The following is a 19,731-nucleotide window of genomic DNA, read 5'->3' on the forward strand; positions in this document are numbered from 1 at the left end:
CTTGAATAAAGGCATATTATCGTGGGCATATCAAATTACCTACGAGGATGGAAAAAAGCAAATTATACAGTAACGTTTTGAACGAAAACAACACTGTCAATGTCAAAATTAAAAGTGTCAATATCAAGTTAAGAATCATTTAAACAGGTGCCAAGTACCGGGCAGATTTTTTGCCTACATTTCGTATAGGGTTAACAGCACGTCACATTTAGCACATAAGATTTAAAATCAACTGTATGACCCTTATGATAAAAATGGCCCAAAGTGTCAAGCTAAATGCCTCCTTGACTATATGTAGTACAATATAGACCGCAGACGATATTGTTGCGAAGTTTCAATTAGATATTATAATTTTGGGATCTCCGGTAGAGTGATGTCTTACGAACGTAGAATTAACCTTAACAAGGTGACACTAAAGAGGGTGTGCAGATTTAAATACCTAGGACATTACTTGACGGATCTTACAGACCAAACTGATATTGAACGGGAATGTAGGGCGTTGGTTGCCAGATGTAATATGTTGGCACGTAGATTCGCCCGTTGTAGTGAGGAAGCCAAAATAACTTTATTCAAGGCGTATTGTCAGTCCTTCTACACGGGTGGTCTGTGGGTTAAACTATACGCAGAAGGCACTCGGTGCCCTGTGCGTTCAATATAATAATGGTTTCAGAATGCTGTTGGAACTACCGCGGCGTTGTAGCATCGTCGATATTTGCTCAAGCGTGAGTAGATCACTTTTTTGCTGTGATGCCAAAAAAGACGGCGACACTACTCTCTAGACTGAGTTCTAGTCATAACAGCATCCGGAAAACGTTTGCGGCAAAGCCCAATGCGCCGATGCTTCGTCATTTCATCCTGGTTCTGGTGAGGTGATGGGGTAGTCGGCGGCACCTCGACCGACATAATGTGTTTTTAATGTGTTTTATTGTGTTTTTATGTTTTGTCTCTGTATTTATTAACAATAGTTATAAATTTAAAAATATCTGTATTTACTAACAAGTGGGCCTATAATCGTGGATAAGCCGTAATTACGCGATGCGATATATCGAATGAAATGTCGCCACTGTGTAGAAAGTTCATAACAAACCATCGGAATTCTTGTTGAAGTCTAACTACCGGTATTCCAAACTGTATTGTGCGTCTGTGTGGAAAAGCCTTTAGTTACCATATGACATCTGCGACTCTGATAGGATAATGTTGATAGACTTTGTAATTGGAAAAGGCTTTTATTTCACGTAAAGTAATGTTTTAAAGGGAATTATAAACAATGTATGTTAACTCGTAACATCATTAAAGTGAAAATATCATTTAAAAACAAAATTAAAATGGATTTGAAGGCAGAAGAATGCGACAAAATCACAGCGAAAGACGAGTGTACTGAAATAGAAATTTCTTTAAATTTGTTCCAATATCTTAGTTCCGATGAATTCAATGTCCAAAATCTGTGTCGAATATGTTTATCTGTGAATAATATAGAAATGTACTCGGTAGTGCATTCCGAAGATAGTGATAAACTTCCAGAGTTATTTTCGTCTTTCACAGCAATTCACGTAAGTTATTTTAATGATACCTACCAGGTACATACACGTACGTAAATCACCAAATAGAAAAAAGATTTGAGGAAAGTCGACCAAAAAATACCGGGTTATTTTTAACTAACAACCTCGCAGGGCGATATTCTTCTTCTTTTAAATGTTATGGCCCTGTCGAAATAGTCGATGATTCTGCCAATCTCAAGTAAAAATTACTATGTACGGTAATTTCGTAAAAATAATATAAGCAAGCTTTGGTACTTCCAACCTTAGCTGAGAACTATATTACTAACATCATAAACTTAAAATTTTGGTGACAAGAGATGATGGTGATATTAACATCATAAACAACAACTTTTGTACAAAAACAAAAATATTTAAATGGACACTCTAAACTATGAAAACTCTGTGTGGTAACCATAGAAAGCGCTAACTGATATTCACCCGTCCGATGCAAAACGCGATGCAGGACTCTTTCACATTTGAACTTACAAAGCACATATCTAAAAAGTGAGTTGTTGTCAAATAGAACAACAAAAAATTTAAAGTTTTTTTGGTAAAATCATTATGTTTTGTAATAAATCATAGAACAAAAGTTGTTGTGTAATATATTCCTGCAAGGTCGTTAATATTTTACAAATAACTGAACATTATAATTTTCAGGTGCTTCCAAATGATGGCCTACCAACAAATATCTGCAATGTATGCAAAATGCAACTAATAAATAGCCATGAATTCAAAACCAAGTGTGTCAAAGCGGACCAAATGCTCAGGTCCTTGCTGAAGGGAGAATTTGTTGCCAAAGAAGAATGTTGTGATGAAGTGTATGTACTTTTTTAAATATATTCTATGCTGGACAAATTTTAAAGGTTCCAATAAATAAATATTAGACAACTTCTCATGCATTGCTCTGATCCCAAAGTAAGTAACTGAAGCACTTGTAAGAAATGAAACTATTTTTCCAGATTGAAATTGCGTATATTTGTGTTTTCAAACAAACCAACAATTCGGGCTCTTTCAAAGAAGCACTATCTTATACTATGAAATCAAAGTGACACATGTAAAATGCGTTAATAAATTTGAAAAATCATGCCACATCCTTGAAGATTATGTATCATGTCAAAATATATCGAATTTTAGAAGTTTTACTTGAATATATAGTTAAAACTAGTGGAGACAAACTTTTCATGAATTTCCTGATACTAAAAATCATCAGGAAAAATGTTGTCACTTTTTAATTGTCTTTTTTTATGTGTTATAATGTCTTAATTATGAGAAGAATTATAAAAAATTTGCTTGCAAATGATGGATCTATATATATAAAGTGTTTTTTTTTTTAATTCTATGCATTCAAATGTAACTTACCCCACCTGGCACAAAATGTTGTCCCAATCATCACAATTTAACACATCAATGTTAAACTCCAAAATTAAAGCAACTGTTACACCTAGTAAACATCATAAATATTCGAATCCATGAAAATACAAACATTTATTAAAATTAAATACGTTCAGGAGTGTGTCCCACCCAGTGCAGTGACGAGTGGAACACACTTTCAAATCTTAATATTTACATTCCTATTTATGTGCACAATGACCAACCAAGCCAAAATAATGACCCTTAGCATAATTGTACTTTTACAAAAGCAAATGCCAATAGATTGCATATTTATTGGTTAAAATAAAAATATATATGTTTCATTGTGACGGGTGGGACTTGAAATTAGTATTTATGGAAACTTTAGTAACTCCTCACCATATATACTTCCATGCAATCATTTATCACTGTTTTAAAATTCATAAATTTTATTTTCTTCGACGGCAATAACTTTTTTAGAAAGACTCACAAATAAGCGCGAAAATTGTTGTTAACATTATAGGAAAAATGCTTCACTATAGACTACAACACTATGGCTGCGTTAATGAAGATAAAAATATAATAATTGTACAATATCCGAAAAATCTCATTTATTTCTAACGATTTGATTTATTGGGCGTATTCTAGTCATACAATTAAAACCTGTAAAAAATGTGTAATTTATTGTTTTGAACCATGGTATCATTTTTGCTGGAATGACCCAAAACCTAAGAACTCGATTTGAAGCACTTGTGTTATGGAAATAGGAAACAATGACAGTACCACAAATACCCAGGACCTGAGACAATATAGAAAATTTTGTCTTCTACATTGTCCTAGCCGTAAATCGAACCCGGGACCTTAGAGATGGCTACACCATGAAAAACAGTGTGGAAGTCACACAATCACAGAGATCTTCAATTAAATAATAAATACTAAAAAATAAATTAAACTAAATAATAAAAATAGCCTTAATTCACTGATTACTTCTTAATTAATTCTAAGTTTAAGCTAACGCTTACTTCTAACAGTAATAACTCTTAATTCTAACATCAGCACCCCCATGTGAGGTTTTGCTTTCTGATGAGGAGCAATTCCTCACATGGAAGTAGTGACAGATAAAATAGGAGATTTATTTATATGTACACATACATTACGAGGCCGACATAAACTCCCTAACGTTTCAGGCCTCTTAAAACTAGATTTTTTTTAAATCAGTACTGGTTCTGGTTCTAATCAAGTTGTCCGTGACGTAGGTTTCCTCCATATTTCTCCATAACAATAATACTAACGCACACATTCAACATAACCCCGCTCTAGGGAAACCCTGTGTCGTGGGTGCCATGGACACACACATAGACAAGCACAAATTACACCCAAACTCACGAGGCCCGGGAATCGAACCTAGGACCCCTGCATGGCAGTCCGGCATGGTGACCGATGGGCCACGCAGGCAGTTAAAAGCAACGTTCTTGTACCGACCGGCGAATTCTCGGGGCAGATCGTCTTCCCACTTTCTTGCTGGCCTTCCTCTATACCTCTTTCCATCTCTTGAATACCAATGTGTCACATCTTTTGACCACTTTTCGTTTGGTGATCTTACTGTGTGTCCACACCAGCGCCACTTCAGTATTTTGATTTTCGTTGTGACATCTGTCACCTTAATAAATACACTAATTCTAAAAACAAATACATAATTGGGCAGACATGTAATTGTTGTAGCAAAATATACTCAATGTAGCACTTAGTAAAGTACCCATAATACACATTTTTTCTAGTACGGGAAGTCAGTGGTCATTTAGTTTAGAATTAATCTCTACAGCCTAATCTTTTTGCACCTTGTTTAATTTTAATTAGCTATTGAGTAATTAGGCCTTGCTCAATAATTTATTACTATTATTAAATGAACATAGCACAATGTTAAAAAGATTTTTATATAACTTTTAATACTGTTGCTTGGAAAGTGATTGTTTCTATAGTAGAATAGAAAGTGTTAAAACACAATGTATTATTTCAGTATAAGAACCAAAGTAAACAAAGAACAAAATGACATTGATGGATCTAACTTGAAAGATTTTAAGGAGGAAAATGAAGATATGACTGAAGGTACATAATAATACTGCTGGCTTATAAGAATAGTGGTCTGAACCAAAAACAACTACTTTTTCCACAAATGTATGGTAGATTACTTAATTGTTTTGTTAATAAGACACTGAGCTTTCCGTTAGTTCATACAATCTCATAACAACATTAGGCTGGTATATGGTTCCTCAACATAATATTGATTTTATTGAATATCATGATTTTACCATTGCAATTTTCATAAATATATTTTTGTAGAATAACTCAACTAGCATCGCCCTGGTTTGTCGTGGTCACAGGTTCGAGTCCTGCCAGGTTGAACAAATTTTTCTTGGTGTTCGATTTTTGTATTCATAATTGTAACATCTGCCTTACACCAGCCCGTTACACCAAGTACCTACATCTGACTTATGAAATGTTTTTCAAACAGGCTGATTCCTTTTATTTATTTATTTTTTCAAATAAAGGTGGCAACACCTTTTTATTTCCAGTTATGTAATTTTTAATACTTTTAACTTACAGATGTGCAGTATTTAGAAGATTTAAGTGATGATGAAACTTTATGCATATTGCAAGGCGCCGAAAGGAGCAAAGAGTAAGCCTTTTCCCCCAACTTATGTAATACTTGCGATAAACTGTCGCAAATTATAAACAAAAATTGACAGGTCCTATTTCGTTTCAGAAAGCAGTTGGTGCAATTTAGTACTACAAGTAAGGCTGGTAATTAACTATCAATATAGTCATATTGCCCCTCTAAGTCCTAAATGCAGTAGTCACCAAAGTTATGCAAAATGTAATTCAACTACAAATTACATTTTAAAAGTAGTTATTATTTTGTATTTAGACTACTACTCACTTATTTAGTACCAACCACAAATGATCGAGTATATTACCAGAAATAGAGACGAAATGTCTTTTAATTTCATTGAAAACTATTCTGCCAAATAATTACTGCGCTCCGATTGACCAGCCCGAATTCGAAACAATTGACGGGTGTCGTCAATTGTTTTACTTCAAATCGACCAGTTTTACTTGAGTTTTGCTATAATGAACGTAAATTGAAAAATTACATATTTAATAACCGATGAAATGTGATTCCGTTTGTTTTGTAATTAGATGTTTTGCTGTTTTTTTATTAGATGTCCCACATCACCTAATGGAACAGCCACCCATAGTTAGAGATACTTACTCTATTTATTACAATAAATACAGAATATTTTTTGAATATACGGAGACACACACACTGGTCAGTTGTACTAGGAGGCGCTGTACTATTTCAGCTTTCTAATTTGAGATTTCAGTGCAAACATGAGTGATATTTAAAAGTGATATTAGTCCCATTTTTCTGATGAGTTGCCAAGAATGGATGGCCCTTATTTCGTCTCTATTTCTGGTTATACACTCGATGTCACAAATAAACTAGTTACATCTTGTAATAGTCGTAGTGGCTGATTGCTACTACGACTATTCGGTCGGGCTTTGAGCTCGTCATCTGTAATATCTAACTCCATTAAATTGCGATGTTTTGTTTGTTACAAAAGATCTCCATTTGAGGCGATCGGCTGCCTGCTTTTTCCTTTTCTGTTAGGTCAATGTCGCAATTTTTCATGTGGCACATCTTTTATTTTACAAGTTATTGCTTGTCCCCCTTAATAGAATATAATGCTGAGGATGTTGTTGACAATACGTAATTCAAAACACAATTAAAATTTCATTCAATTGTTATGTTTTTGCAGACTCCAAATCATTATTAAAGGAAATTAAAAAGAAAAAGAAGTCAACTGTTTGTACCTTATGTTCTAAAGTAAGTATTAATTTTTTTCTCACGATTCAAATAATTCTTCAAATTCAAAATGTGACACTGAATCATGACATAAGTGTCAGCCACGGCATGGCGTGGTCGCTGGTTGGAACGAATTTTTCTTCGTGTTCTTCTTATTAATAATTGTACCAAACTATATTGCTTATATTTTAAGAGTCTATACTACTTCAAATGGCGTTGGTAGATTCCTCATAACAGTGAAAGTGTTGAATTAATAATTTTGCAAAAAATTTTTACTAAAATTGAGGATATACACTGATTGCTATATGGTGTGAAAACACGTTTCCTAAAAATTTTCACGATAGAAATAAAAACACAAACTTACCTCAAAATTTTACAAGAAAACCGCTGTATTCTATAGGTACTTTACATATATCAATATTTTTTTTAATATCAACTGAACTAAATAGAACTGCTGGTATACTACCTATATGATATACATTTTTCAAATTTCATTTCGTTTGTAAAAAAATAATTCTGAAATAAAGCCATTGTCCGTACAGCTCGACCCAAGCAAAAGGAACCGTAGTAATACGGGAAAAATTTTAATTCGGGCTGAGGTAGTATAGACTCTTAAACTCAGGAACAAATTATTTTGCAGCGATTCCCCAACATAAAGGCTCTAAGCAATCACAATCGGCGTAATCATAGCAACGCGAAGCTTCCTCACGCCTGCAATTATTGTAAGGAGACCTTCTCATCAGACCATGATCTCAAACTACACCTACCGTTGCATAGCAGAGGTCCCGTGTGGGCTTGTATTGAATGTGAAAAGGAGTTTAAAGGTACAGAGCAAAGTCAAGCGCAAACCCAGCTAAAATTAAAGATATAAAATCCAACTCTATTCTGTTTAGAATAAGAAAGGTCCATGGTATCATGATTGGCTGTGCGTTTATTTTGTTTTGTTTCAATCTACTAAAACAATTACAATAATTTAATTTTGTAGAAAATATTCCACCTCTAAGGGTGTCAACTTAGGGGACGAATCCGATTTATTGGATTGCACCCACTTTCCGTTAACCGATTTCAATAACGGCAAATAGATGTAATTTCACAGAGCTTTGAGGAAAGACCTCACCTTTCCAGACCTCACCAGACCTTTTATAGTTATTTTGTTATAATCATACAACCTTGGATTTTAATTGCAAAGATTCTATTCTGATCTTACTTCTAACGATGATTTTATTGACATTAAGTGAAAAAAAAAACCTGTACGCTAATACATAAACAGTTCATATAATGCTTTTCAACGGATTGGCGCGAGTTAAGAACAAACATTAATTCTTGCAGATTTGAATAATTTTAGGCAACATTTTTATTAACACTGAACAGCGCCTATTGTGCATTTCACATACACTAGATGGGTTTTCGGAGATAGTTGTTATTTATAGTGCAGTATAAAATTGGAACTGACCAACCACATGGCTTTAATATCACGTGTAATACGGAATTTGAAATTGACTTTGTTGAATTGAATCACAGTGATTTATATTACAGGGATGTGACAATTCCTATAATAACGTTTGATTGTAGGGCGTGCGCTTTTGCGCCGGCACGTAGCGAGACACATGTCAATGAAGCGCTGGGCGTGCGAAGCGTGCGGCAAATCGTTCACGGAACTGTATGCACTGCGCCGACATACTCGTACACACACCGGACAACGAGTTGAAAAGCGACACGCCTGCCATTTATGTGATAAGAGTTAAGTTTAAAGCTCAAATTACATTACTGCGAAAAGGACTGAAAGAGAATGTTTGTAACCATAGCATTACGATCCGGCTGCGAATGCGCAAGAATTCTCCGAGACGCACGACCTGTTTTTGGCGCGTATCTAGTTGACATAAAGCTCGTTATGCTATGGTAATAAAAAGTCACTTCCATTCCGTTCCGCGGCGATGTAAGTTAAGCGTAACAGTCCGGCTTCACAAAAATATAGCTTAATTTGCAATGTGTAGCAATCGCGATTAACCTAAAAACTCGGTAGTTATATTTTTAATCACAAATATAGAAAATGCAATACAATAATTCCGAAATATCAGAGGCAGGTATTATTCATTATATGTGTATTATTTCCTATAAGTATAAGTAATTCGCAGAAACCCCGGGTGCGAAATTGCCTCCGAGGCCGAACGGTTACCATTCTTAACTAGCACGCAGAGGTCCCGGGTTCGATTCCTGGGCCAGGAGAAATATTTTTATGACCTACATTTATTTCTCTTGTGGTTACCCTAGTGTGGGGCTAATAATAATAATAATAGTAACGCACACACTCATAGCCCCGCACTATCACTAGTGCAAGAACAGAGTACATTAATTTATTTCATATTATAAATGTCACAAAATTATAATTTTAAATGTCAAACGAGAATATGATCATCACAATAGCGAATAGCGAAGATAATAAAAGAAAATAGGGAAGTAAAAACATATTTATTATAATAATAACGCACATACTCATAGCACACACAAACTCACGAGAGAAATAAGTATAAGCCTTGTAAATATTTCTCCCGACCCGGGAATCAAACCCGGGATCTCTGCGTGGCAGTCCAGCATGGTAACCGTTCAGCGACTGTGGCAGTTTGACCCTATGACTATGTGTGCGTTATTATTATTATTAAATATATTCTATTTTCCCGATGTTTGGTTATGACCGTCGAATCTAAGAATAATTAACAACTCTTCATTAAGCTGCACTGTGGTGGTATCACAGGTATGGCGAGGCGTGCCAACTAGCAGCGCACATATCGCGGCATAGCGGCGTACGACCCTGTGTATGCGACATATGTGGTAAGGCGTTCCCCACTGCGCGCCTGCTCGCTAGCCACCGCCTTGTTCACACAGATAGCAAACCTTTCGCCTGCCAGTACTGTGATAAGAGGTAACTCGTTCAATCCGGCTGAAAATTTACTTTATGAACCTTTGCCTTATTTTTTTGCGTGGGGAAAAAGGAAATCCTCATGGCTACTATAGATCTGGACTAGATGGTATGTCCAACTTCACTGGGATATGGACCTACTTACTTAAACCTGCTCCCCTTGTGTTTTACATAGAGCGCACTATAAGTTTCCGGAACTGGCCACTTACATAAACAATATTGAAAAAGTAATTACAACATTTGAAAATGGAACTCTTTGGCTGTAGAATACAGTTTGTTTCATCTGACTGTCACTTGTTTTTGTGGCGTCATTTAGGAAGTTGGTTGTTTACATCACCATGGATTTAACTCGTGAAAATTTTCGTAGTATGATTTCCTACGACTTTAAGTGTAATTTAACAGCTCAGCGGAGCTTCGATCGGCTTCAAACTGCTTTTGGCGATGAAGCACCACGCAAGACGACTATTTATAGCTGGTTTGCTGAATTCAAACGCGGTCATGTGAATCTCAGTGACGTATTTCGTGATGGTCACCCGTCCGCTGCTGTGAACGACAGAAACATCGATGCTGTGCGCCGTATGATCAAAACAGACAGGCATGTGAGATACCATGAGATTCGTACATCTTTAGGCATAGGCATGAGTCAAATACAATGAATACTACACAAACATTTGGGTGTGAAAAAGCTGTGCTCTCGGTGGATCCCAGACAATTTGACTGAGACTCAAAAACCGGATCGCGTCACTTGGTGCCATGCCATGCTTACTAGATCAACGAAGGGGTATTAAATTTGGTGTGGGACATAGTAACAGGTGACGAAACATGGATTTGGAGTTACGATCCCAAAACAAAGCAGCAATCGAGCGTATGGGTCTTTCGAGATGAGCCGAAACCAACCAAAGTGAGGCGCGTGCAAAGTGCCTCTAAGCGGATGATTGCTTCTTCTTTTTAATAAAACTGGATACGTGGCTACTGTTGCTTTGGGCAATCGTTGTACCGTGAAAATTAGGAACCAGTTACGCGGTCAACGATTTTCATCATCTGAAACGGCTGTCGAAGAGAATGAAAAATATGTTTCAGAGATTGTCACGGAGAAGTGGCATAAATGTTTTCAAAATTGGTTCAGTCGTATGAAAAAGTGCATTAACGCTAATGGAGAATATTTTGGGAAACAATAAATTCATTTCTGACCATTTATAGTATTTTTTTCTTATTTATTCCGGAAACTTATAGTGCGCCCCACGTAGTAGTAGTAGAGTTCCCTGTGAAACAGTTCGTCCATGGAAGTTTTAGTGTAAAACTATGGACCCCTATCATCTTCATCTCTCTCATTATACGTTTTCTAGGAAACGCCCTTACTTTTTCTGACTCCTGAAAGAGTTCCAACCAATATTTACTATAATATTAGTGTCTAAATTACTTAAATTCGCTTTTATAAGCTATTCCTGGCACTTTGAAAGTTTACTCATTTTTCAAGTTTGATCTCCAGATCTTGGTATATTCTATCGTGCTGATAGTATCTCCGAATTTTGCTATTCGTTTTTCCAGTGCTAATTACATACTATTTCATTAATTTCACTTTATAAACATATTTGTTTCGTATTTAATATATTTATTTGTTGGCATTGATTAACAGATCTGTTACTCCTCTATAACCTATTCTTCCGTAGATTATCCTATAAATTACTCTTCCTTTGATATGCAATATTAGCAGTAGAAGCGTTTCCGCTTCTGGCTGCTCTTATTTCAAAATTGGCTATTCGAATGTCGATGCTCTCTCTCGCTCTACCAAACGCTCGTCATTCTTGTACCGACCTTGGAGGCATCTGGTCTTCACTAGATCTAGTAAATATACGAAGTCTCACCTTTTCGAAGCCCCACACCTGGCCTTACTTCTACCGCGCTTACCTGATAACCAGTTCCTCGGTTGCCTCACGCTAAACCTGGTTTTCACGTTTACTCTCCTCCTACCTGGACTGTGTGCCTTCACCAAGCGAGTTTGGAGCGGCAGGAGTAACTGAAGCCGACGCTCAAGATGATGTAGAACTCTACCTCCGAGTACAAAGTGATATAATCCACAGCTGCGGTGGTACCACCGACTTGTCGTCATTCCTCGCTGCCCTCTGGTTCCGCACGACGGCCACTATCCAGCTTACATCCTCGCTGCTCTCCGGTTCTGCACCTCTGTCCTCAGTCAGCAAAAGTCGAGGGCATAAGCCTCCAACTCCGTGTCTCCATCTTCTCCTATCTTCACCTTCACACTACACTTACATTGCTCACTCTACCACGTCCAAACACTCTCAGTTTCTTTCCACCCCGACCTTCTAGCTCTCCAGCCCCACAAAGTTTCACCCTGTGCTTCAGCATTCCGTCCGCCAACAATCGGATTTAACCTATAAATAGATGTAATACGTCAATAATATACAGAGTGTTTTATTTTTAAATCGGGCAGTTTGGGGAAATCCGACACCATAGAAAATACAAGGAAACTTAAAATGTGTGAAACCAAATTGTTTGTATAATTTTTTTAAATTTATTAAACTTAACCTGCTCTTCCAATTTTTTTCTTCCAATACAATGAAGTTATCCTTGTAAGAAACTGAGTCTATTGGCATTAAAAAAAAATTTTCAATTTTAATCATTTTGTATGAAAAAATAGTTTATGAAATTTGACCAACTTCTGCTGTCCCGATTTTTTTCGTCCCATACAATGAAATATTCCTTTAATGAAACTGATTAGCACTAAAAAAATTGATCAATTTTATTCATTTTTATGGGCAACTCACGCTTGACCAAAAAATTGCCTATGCCAAAATTATTTTCACCAAAAAAGATTTAATGGTTCCTAAGACAGTTTCCTTGTATCTTCTATGGTTTCAGATTTCCCCATACTGTCTCTATTAAAATAACACTCTGTATATATTATTAAATGAGAATGTCGTATAGCATTTGTATTTGTGTATCTTAAACAGCGGACTGAAGAGACAAAGCGACTAAATATGGTAAAAGTTAAAAATATTTACCGTTATCTCTATCGAAGTTAACTAACTATTCCATCTCCCTCCGGTCAGGTTCCGTCACGAGTCGACACGCAGCACGCACCACCGAACGCACACCGGTGAGAAACCGTACGTGTGCACCGTCTGCGGCAAAACATTCATACAGAACTCGAATCTTACGCTGCATATGCGAACGCATACTGGTAATGTCATTTTTATGCTATAAATACATAAGTACGCAAGTGCGTGTAGTGTTTTATGAGAAAACTGCAGTACGGGTTTAAGAGTCAACCTAGACATTTCAGATTTAAATTGAACCGTTATTGTGTTACGATAAAAACGGTCCAAAGTATCTAGTATCAAGTATAATAGTGCATCATTATGGTGTCTAGCTTGATAAGCTTTTGACTATACCTAGTAAGGTATAGTCAAAAGTTTATCTTAGCTTTTGAGATGTAGCAGTAGCTACATCTCAAAAGTGAAGAAAAAAGCTATGAAGTGGTTTTTCGTGAGATTCCGGAGGAGAAAAAACATTTATATGAAACTGTTGTTTCACTATACATTTCACGCATTTCTCTAGAACGGACGGTCTGCGCATCTCCACGTTCAACTGACATAATATGATATTATAATATCTTAATAAAATTTTATATTCAGTAAGTCAGCATTTTGGATCAAATACGAGCTTTTTAGTAAAATATGCTGAGATATTTAGTAAAATACTACATGTAATATTACAAAAAATTTCAGGGAAGAGTTTTAGGTTTTAACGACTGTTTTAAAATATTTACGTCCTATTTTAAAACTCAATTTTTGTTTTATTAAGTTTAAGTTTTAAAATTTATTTTAAAACAGGACATAAATATTTTAAAACAGTCGTGAAAAAGTAAAACAAGGTCAACTGAGAATTTTTTCGAAATGGCGCTCTCTCTCTTTTTACAAAACACCGACGATATGTGTAATTCTGTTGGTTTGATTGGTCTGCGCTATGGTAAGCACCGTACACAATCGTCTTACTTGAAACTTTAACTCATCTTTTTTACCTCGCCCTAATCAATACAAATACATATTATGCTCCCAGGTGAACGACCCTACAGGTGCGAGACTTGCGGGCGGAAGTTCTCATCGGGTTCGACGCTCAAGAACCACGTACGAACGCATACAGGCGAAAAACCTTACAGCTGTAGTGAATGTGGAAAAAAGTAAGTTGTGAAATTGTTAAAACATCAAAACTCAATGTGCGGCTAAAACAACCTTGGTAATTTATCATCATCATCTACTACCCTACTTCACTCACTGCTGGATAATGACCTGACGCGGCACACAGTGCCATTCACCACGATCTCGCGCCCATCTACGACTAGCGTCTTTTTCGATGTCGTGTACCCATTTCGCAGTAGGACTTCCCATGTTTCTGCATCTTGGCCAGAGTTTGGTTATCATTTTTCTCCATTTGTCATCTCCAAGCCTCGCAATATACTAGCCCTACTCCTGGCCTTTTTCCCACTATGGTGATCTACGAGACTACTCTCGAAGTCCGTCAACGAAAAGATGAGCCCGTTAGAAACTGCCAAATCGTGTTGTCATACATTCTTAGTTCTGAAAGGGTTCTTCTAAAAAGGTATAAAGGCTTCTAAAAAGTTAAATATAGAAAAACAGGTACATTGATATCAACACTTCCTAACTTAATGATGAATATAAAGATATTAAGTACACTTACCCCCAAAGGGCCGAGATATACTAAATTACAGATACGTATTCATAGGTACCTGATAAGGCTGTAGACTGTTATACAATTAGAATTGACACATGATTTAGATTATATTATAATGATTATAGTAAAAGAAAATTAGATGCGATTGAATTTAAACAGCTCTGTCCGCTTTCGCGATCGAGCAGGAAGTGACGATGGAACGAAACAAAATCAGAATGTGAGGCAAAGGAATGGAACAATTCAAAATTTAAATTTAAATACGAGTGGCCAGGAACCGGAGAAAAGCGATAAAAAGGTGGGATGACGATGCAAGGAGGACACACCGTCACAATACCCGAGGGCCCGGAGAAAATAAAATCGTTCAGGATTTTTTGGAAGTATTACGTTAAAGAGGAGCGGTAACAGAGAATAAAATAAGAAAAGTGGTAGAGGAGGGATAGAGTAAGTAATAGCAGAGAAGGGGAAGAGTAAGAGTAATAGCAAAGAATAGAGTAAGAGTACTAGAGAAGGGAGTAAGGGGGTAAGAAGGAACGAAGCGAAAAGTATGATGGTGATGCATCTTTACATAATTACATATGTTTTTTTTCCATTCCTCTTGGCTTTTCGCGGTAAGCGTTTTAGATATGTTTCTTAATTTGATAGTTCCATCGCACTCAAAAAAAATGACAAATGACTATAGTTCGTTTACAATCTTACGTAGGAATTAGAAAAGAATATTGAGCAAGAATAAATTTGACCTTAAGTCAAATTTGAAAAAAATTGGATTATAAATCCATAATCTTTTTTGAATTATTCTTAACGAATACATTTTTGTTAAAATTATTAACAAATTCAAATTTTTGACTTGCTGTCAAATTCATTTTTTTCTCCTAATATTAATGCCAAAATTTATTTTTCAAATATGTATTCATTAATTAAATTTTTATTGAATTGATAATCAATTTTTTTTTGTGAAATTACTCCACTAGTTTGTTATAATTATTAATACAAAGATCGAACACTCAGAAAAAAATCCTTCGATCCGGTCGGATTCGAACCGACGTCTTCTTGCATACCGTGCCAGACGCTATACCAACTAAGCCACGGAACGAACCAACGGACCTCACGAATTTTTCTATGTGCGTCGTGTCTGTATTTGGTTTTTCAACGAATTTTTAGTCGTAGCGCCATCTATGAGAATTCTATGAAAGTTTTATCACCCAGTTAGTACCTTTATATCTACCAGTCCTGGCGAGAGATGTCGGATCGAAGGAATTTTTTCTGAGTGTACGATCTTTGTATTAATAATTATAACAAACTAGTGGAGTAATTTCACAAAAAAAATTGATTATCAATTCAATAAAAATTTAATTAATGAATACATATTTGAAAAATAAATTTTGGCATTAATATTAGGAGAAAAAAATGAATTTGACAGCAAGTCAAAAATTTGAATAAGCGAACAAGAATTATGTCAATTATAAAATTACAACTGGCAGAATTGTCCTCAGTGGGACAGAAACCAAAACAACAAAAAAAAGGTAACAGAAAATGTGTTACTAAATTTAGGAAAATCTACAAATACTATAATGAGATGTAGTTATGTAATTATGTGGTGTATAATATTGAGGAGTAGTAGTGACTTGTAGGGATATTCTCCCAAAACAAGCTGTAAGTCAGTATCGTGTCCACTTGGAATAACCGAAGGTTTAAACTCCAAGTTTCAACGACTTGTGAAACTACATATGGGTAGATATCGAGATATGAAAAAAGTGTACTTTTGGAGTTTGTGGATAGTTTGGTGTTTCATAGGACTGTGCTTGTGTGCTACCGGTACACCAACTTTGGAACAGTTACATTTGTAACGTATAACGACTGAGTCTTATTAATAAAAACGCGAACCCCCGGTCCTAATTTTAGAATCGAGTCCTGTAAAATGGAGTCGAGTCGTTATAAAACACCTTGATAGACTGAGTCTCTTTCATCACTAAACACAATTCAATTTTGCATTTGAGTGCACCTGTTTGCTTGTAGTACTAGCCTCAAAAAGTGGCAGAAAGTTTTGTTCGGGAAATAACGCTAATAGCGCCTCCTGTCCTATATGCTCTAAGTGAATATAAATCGGAATCTTATTATAGACGCGTATACATTGCCCCTTAAATGAATTTGAGAGTTTATGAAGATGACTGTCAAGAACAGCTATTTTATTTTTATTCCTCGTTTTAATATATTAGTCTGTCACTATTTTTCATAAAAAAATTGCGATTCGGATTTCGGAATTCTATTTATAAGTTTGATGCAGACCATAGCACACTCCATTGCTCAATTTGAACAGAGGTTCAACTCTCTATACACAGTCTTCTGTTTAAACTCCATGTTTAGACACCGTAAGTCGGGGCAGGGTAGGATACGTTGGTTGAATAAGCGGATCTTGTGGAGTATCAGTCGAATTCAGGATCGCAAACACCTTAACGAATGCTGCACATCCCAGTCGCTGATGCCCTTTACCAAACGATAGAATACGCTAAAGATAAACATACTGGTCAACTACCTCCTGCATCTCATTTCCTATAACAGTAGGATTTGTGAACCTGGAGTCGTTCAAATCGTTGTCTTGGTCATTTAAGATAAACATATTATAACATTGCTAATTAGTAAATATATTTATACAGGGTGACAGGTTGAACGAGATAAATATTTAAAAGGCAAACGAGTAGCTGATATCTAATCCGAATATGTAAAAAGAATCGCCCCTAAACATAAGAAAAAAAATGTCATGCCATTTTACAAATACTAACACACTCTTCATTTTCGCTACTCTATGAAACAGAACAGCTGAGCGGTAGGAAATTGAACTCCCGCGTGTCAAGCCAAACGTGCGCAGAGGCCGGTAAGAGTAGCGGGCACTAGCTACATATTCGATCTTGCACAGAGTATTACAAAACGTTAGAAGCATTATTTTCCTTAGAGAAATTAAAAAAAAAGGTAGTGTTTTTTTACATATTCGGTATAGATATCAGCTACTGGTTCGCCTTTTTGAATATTTGTCTCGTTCAACCTGTCACCCTGTATAGAAATGAAACTATTTTTTCGGATCTTGTATATTTGTTTTTCAAACAAACCAACGTTTCGGATCCTTTACAGATTCTATGGTCACGGCTGACTACTATCTTACGCGACTTAGATCCGAACAAATGTTTAACAACCGCGAAAACCTAAGAATCAGATAAAAATATAATTTTCCATTTTTTTTTAAAAAACAACAATAAATCAACGGCGATTGCTTCCGAGTTATTGAATAATAGCAAATTTACATTTACATTAGAAGCAACGGAATGCTTTAAATATTTAGAATCTCTCAGCTGGCAGCGCATTACCAGTTAGCTAGTTAATACGCTCTCATAATAAAGTGACACTTCTTATTGTTAACACTTAATTGGCAGACGACCAAAAATTAGCCATAATAGTAATTTTATACCGAATGGTTTTATACAGATTCGCTCGCATGGACATGAGCGCTCACATGAGGCAACACACGGGCGAGCGCCCGTTCGAGTGCAGCGTGTGCTATCGCAAATTTATCACTGCCGCGCGCTTACGCGAACACTGCAGGATACATACAGGTACCTTGTCGAACCTCATTCTGTCGAATTAACTTAGAATAATAAGGAATCGGAGTAACTCGGAAAATGTAAATGAAGCATTTTGTTTAATTTCGATTTTTTCAATAAGGCTGTGTACAGATGTAATTAAATCAATGTTGAAAGATGTTATACGAGTAATTCGTCGCGGATAGAGCAAATCCGCGTAGGTATGTAATATTGGTAAAAAAGCGCAAATCTGCACTAAATCAAATTTTACAGGAGACGGATTAAACTTTTTTTTTTTCATAAAATGGCTACTGACTTTCATTTTTGCACATTGCGGAGAGTATGGTCATGAAATAGAAAATAAATGCTAATTTGTATATATTTCTACATAACGATACTTAATAAACCAAAAAATTAAAAATTTGGCACAGAAAAATATTTTAAACACCAACCGATCGCGATTCATTTCTGCTTTGCAACTCGAGTGCTCCGCGAGATTATGCGAATCTATGCATCCGTACACATACGGCGCGCGGCTAAGTTGCGCTACACTTTTGTATGGAGTTACATTAGGTTGTCGTATTATACTATGGTGTCATATGGTATTGATATCAAATTGAATCCCACTCAGGGAAATTTCCTACTAACCAATTTTGGGTCAATCTAAAGCTGTATCAGGGTAACGTTGGCTCTTGCCCGTGGACCACCTCTCTGGTGCACCTGGTTGGACCATAGGTAATTATTTCCGCTCTACCTAATTTCGGTGGCAATTGTTGTTATTTAAATATCCTAGAATATTATCATGAAATATTATTTAATATTCGAGTGTAATTACCAGAAATATTATTAATTACTTCACGATACTATACTCGAATGCTAAAATAATAATAATAAAAATTACCATCAAAATTAGGTACAGAAAACTAACCTAAAAATTACCCATCAAGAGACTATTTAACTAGAAAATTTAATCATTATTTATCAACAGGTGAAAAACCGTTCGAATGTGCGATGTGCTCACAGAAATTCGCGACCAAATCTCATATGGTCAAACACTTGAAATCACATGACACCAAAAAGCAACGGAACAGAGAAGCAGTTATAATTCGTCATACATCCGACCGCGCCTCCGATAAGCGCTTTGATCTCGATAAAGAAATCAAGAGTCAGATCATAATAAATAATTCTATTGACACAGAAGACCAATCGAAAATAGATGTAGACGATGGGCCTCTAGAAATAACACAAGAATACATTCTACCGGATGAGGATGCCCAAAGTGAACTTATAGTCGTCGATGATACACAAAATAGTTTTCAGAACGCAGCATTGTGCTTGACGACAGGAGGTGGAAATTACTCCAATGATGTTAATTTAGTTGCAGTAAATGAAGGTGAAGTTAGAATGCTAGAAGGCACTACTGTGAAACTGTATCAACTGGATCAAAGCTTGGTGCAGATACACAGTTCCGCTGGACAAGTGACAATAAGCAAGATTACTAGTAAAATGACTGCCAACTTTTAGACTTGAGTAAAATGTTGTCAATAAAAAATTACATAGTTGTTTTATTTTTAATCATCGCTTTTTGGTAATCAGTGGTCGCAATAGGATGCTCCAAATTAGTAAAGAAATACTACATATCGACGCCAGAAAGCATTCTTGTCGTATCTCGAAAAATGAAGAAAATGATGGTTTGGAAAGGGCGGTTTTTCATATATTTGGAATCAGAAAAAAATTCCATTGTGTGCTCCGTCAAATAACCGTGTCAAAAACCGAAGT

At 36.0% G+C, this 19,731-nt stretch overlaps 1 protein-coding gene across 1 annotated transcript; it reads left to right on the plus strand.

The window, feature by feature from the left end:
- The first annotated feature begins 1,415 nt into the window (after positions 1–1,415).
- LOC113226894 (oocyte zinc finger protein XlCOF6-like) lies at positions 1,416–19,490 on the plus strand. Its single transcript, XM_026459691.1, has 13 exons — positions 1,416–1,550; positions 2,196–2,356; positions 4,906–4,994; positions 5,493–5,565; positions 5,653–5,681; positions 6,707–6,774; positions 7,394–7,577; positions 8,326–8,494; positions 9,506–9,673; positions 12,742–12,872; positions 13,751–13,871; positions 17,858–17,985; positions 18,941–19,490. The coding sequence occupies exons 1-13, from the start codon at positions 1,479–1,481 to the stop codon at positions 19,474–19,476; spliced, it is 1,929 nt and encodes a 642-aa protein (XP_026315476.1). The 5' UTR covers positions 1,416–1,478; the 3' UTR covers positions 19,477–19,490.
- Positions 19,491–19,731: the final 241 nt, after the last annotated feature.

This window comes from Hyposmocoma kahamanoa, unplaced genomic scaffold (genome assembly GCF_003589595.1).
Source record: "Hyposmocoma kahamanoa isolate Upper Pololo Valley unplaced genomic scaffold, ASM358959v1 202, whole genome shotgun sequence".
Lineage (NCBI taxonomy): Eukaryota > Metazoa > Arthropoda > Insecta > Lepidoptera > Cosmopterigidae > Hyposmocoma > Hyposmocoma kahamanoa.

Bases quoted from the DNA above. Each gene is read 5' to 3' on its own strand.
- LOC113226894 (XM_026459691.1), top strand. From the start codon at position 1,479: ATGTACTCGGTAGTGCATTCCGAAGATAGTGATAAACTTCCAGAGTTA. The intron at 4,995-5,492 runs GTACATAATAAT...TTTAACTTACAG, and splicing joins AAATGAAGATATGACTGAAG to ATGTGCAGTATTTAGAAGAT. The intron at 13,872-17,857 runs GTAAGTTGTGAA...GGTTTTATACAG, and splicing joins TGTAGTGAATGTGGAAAAAA to ATTCGCTCGCATGGACATGA.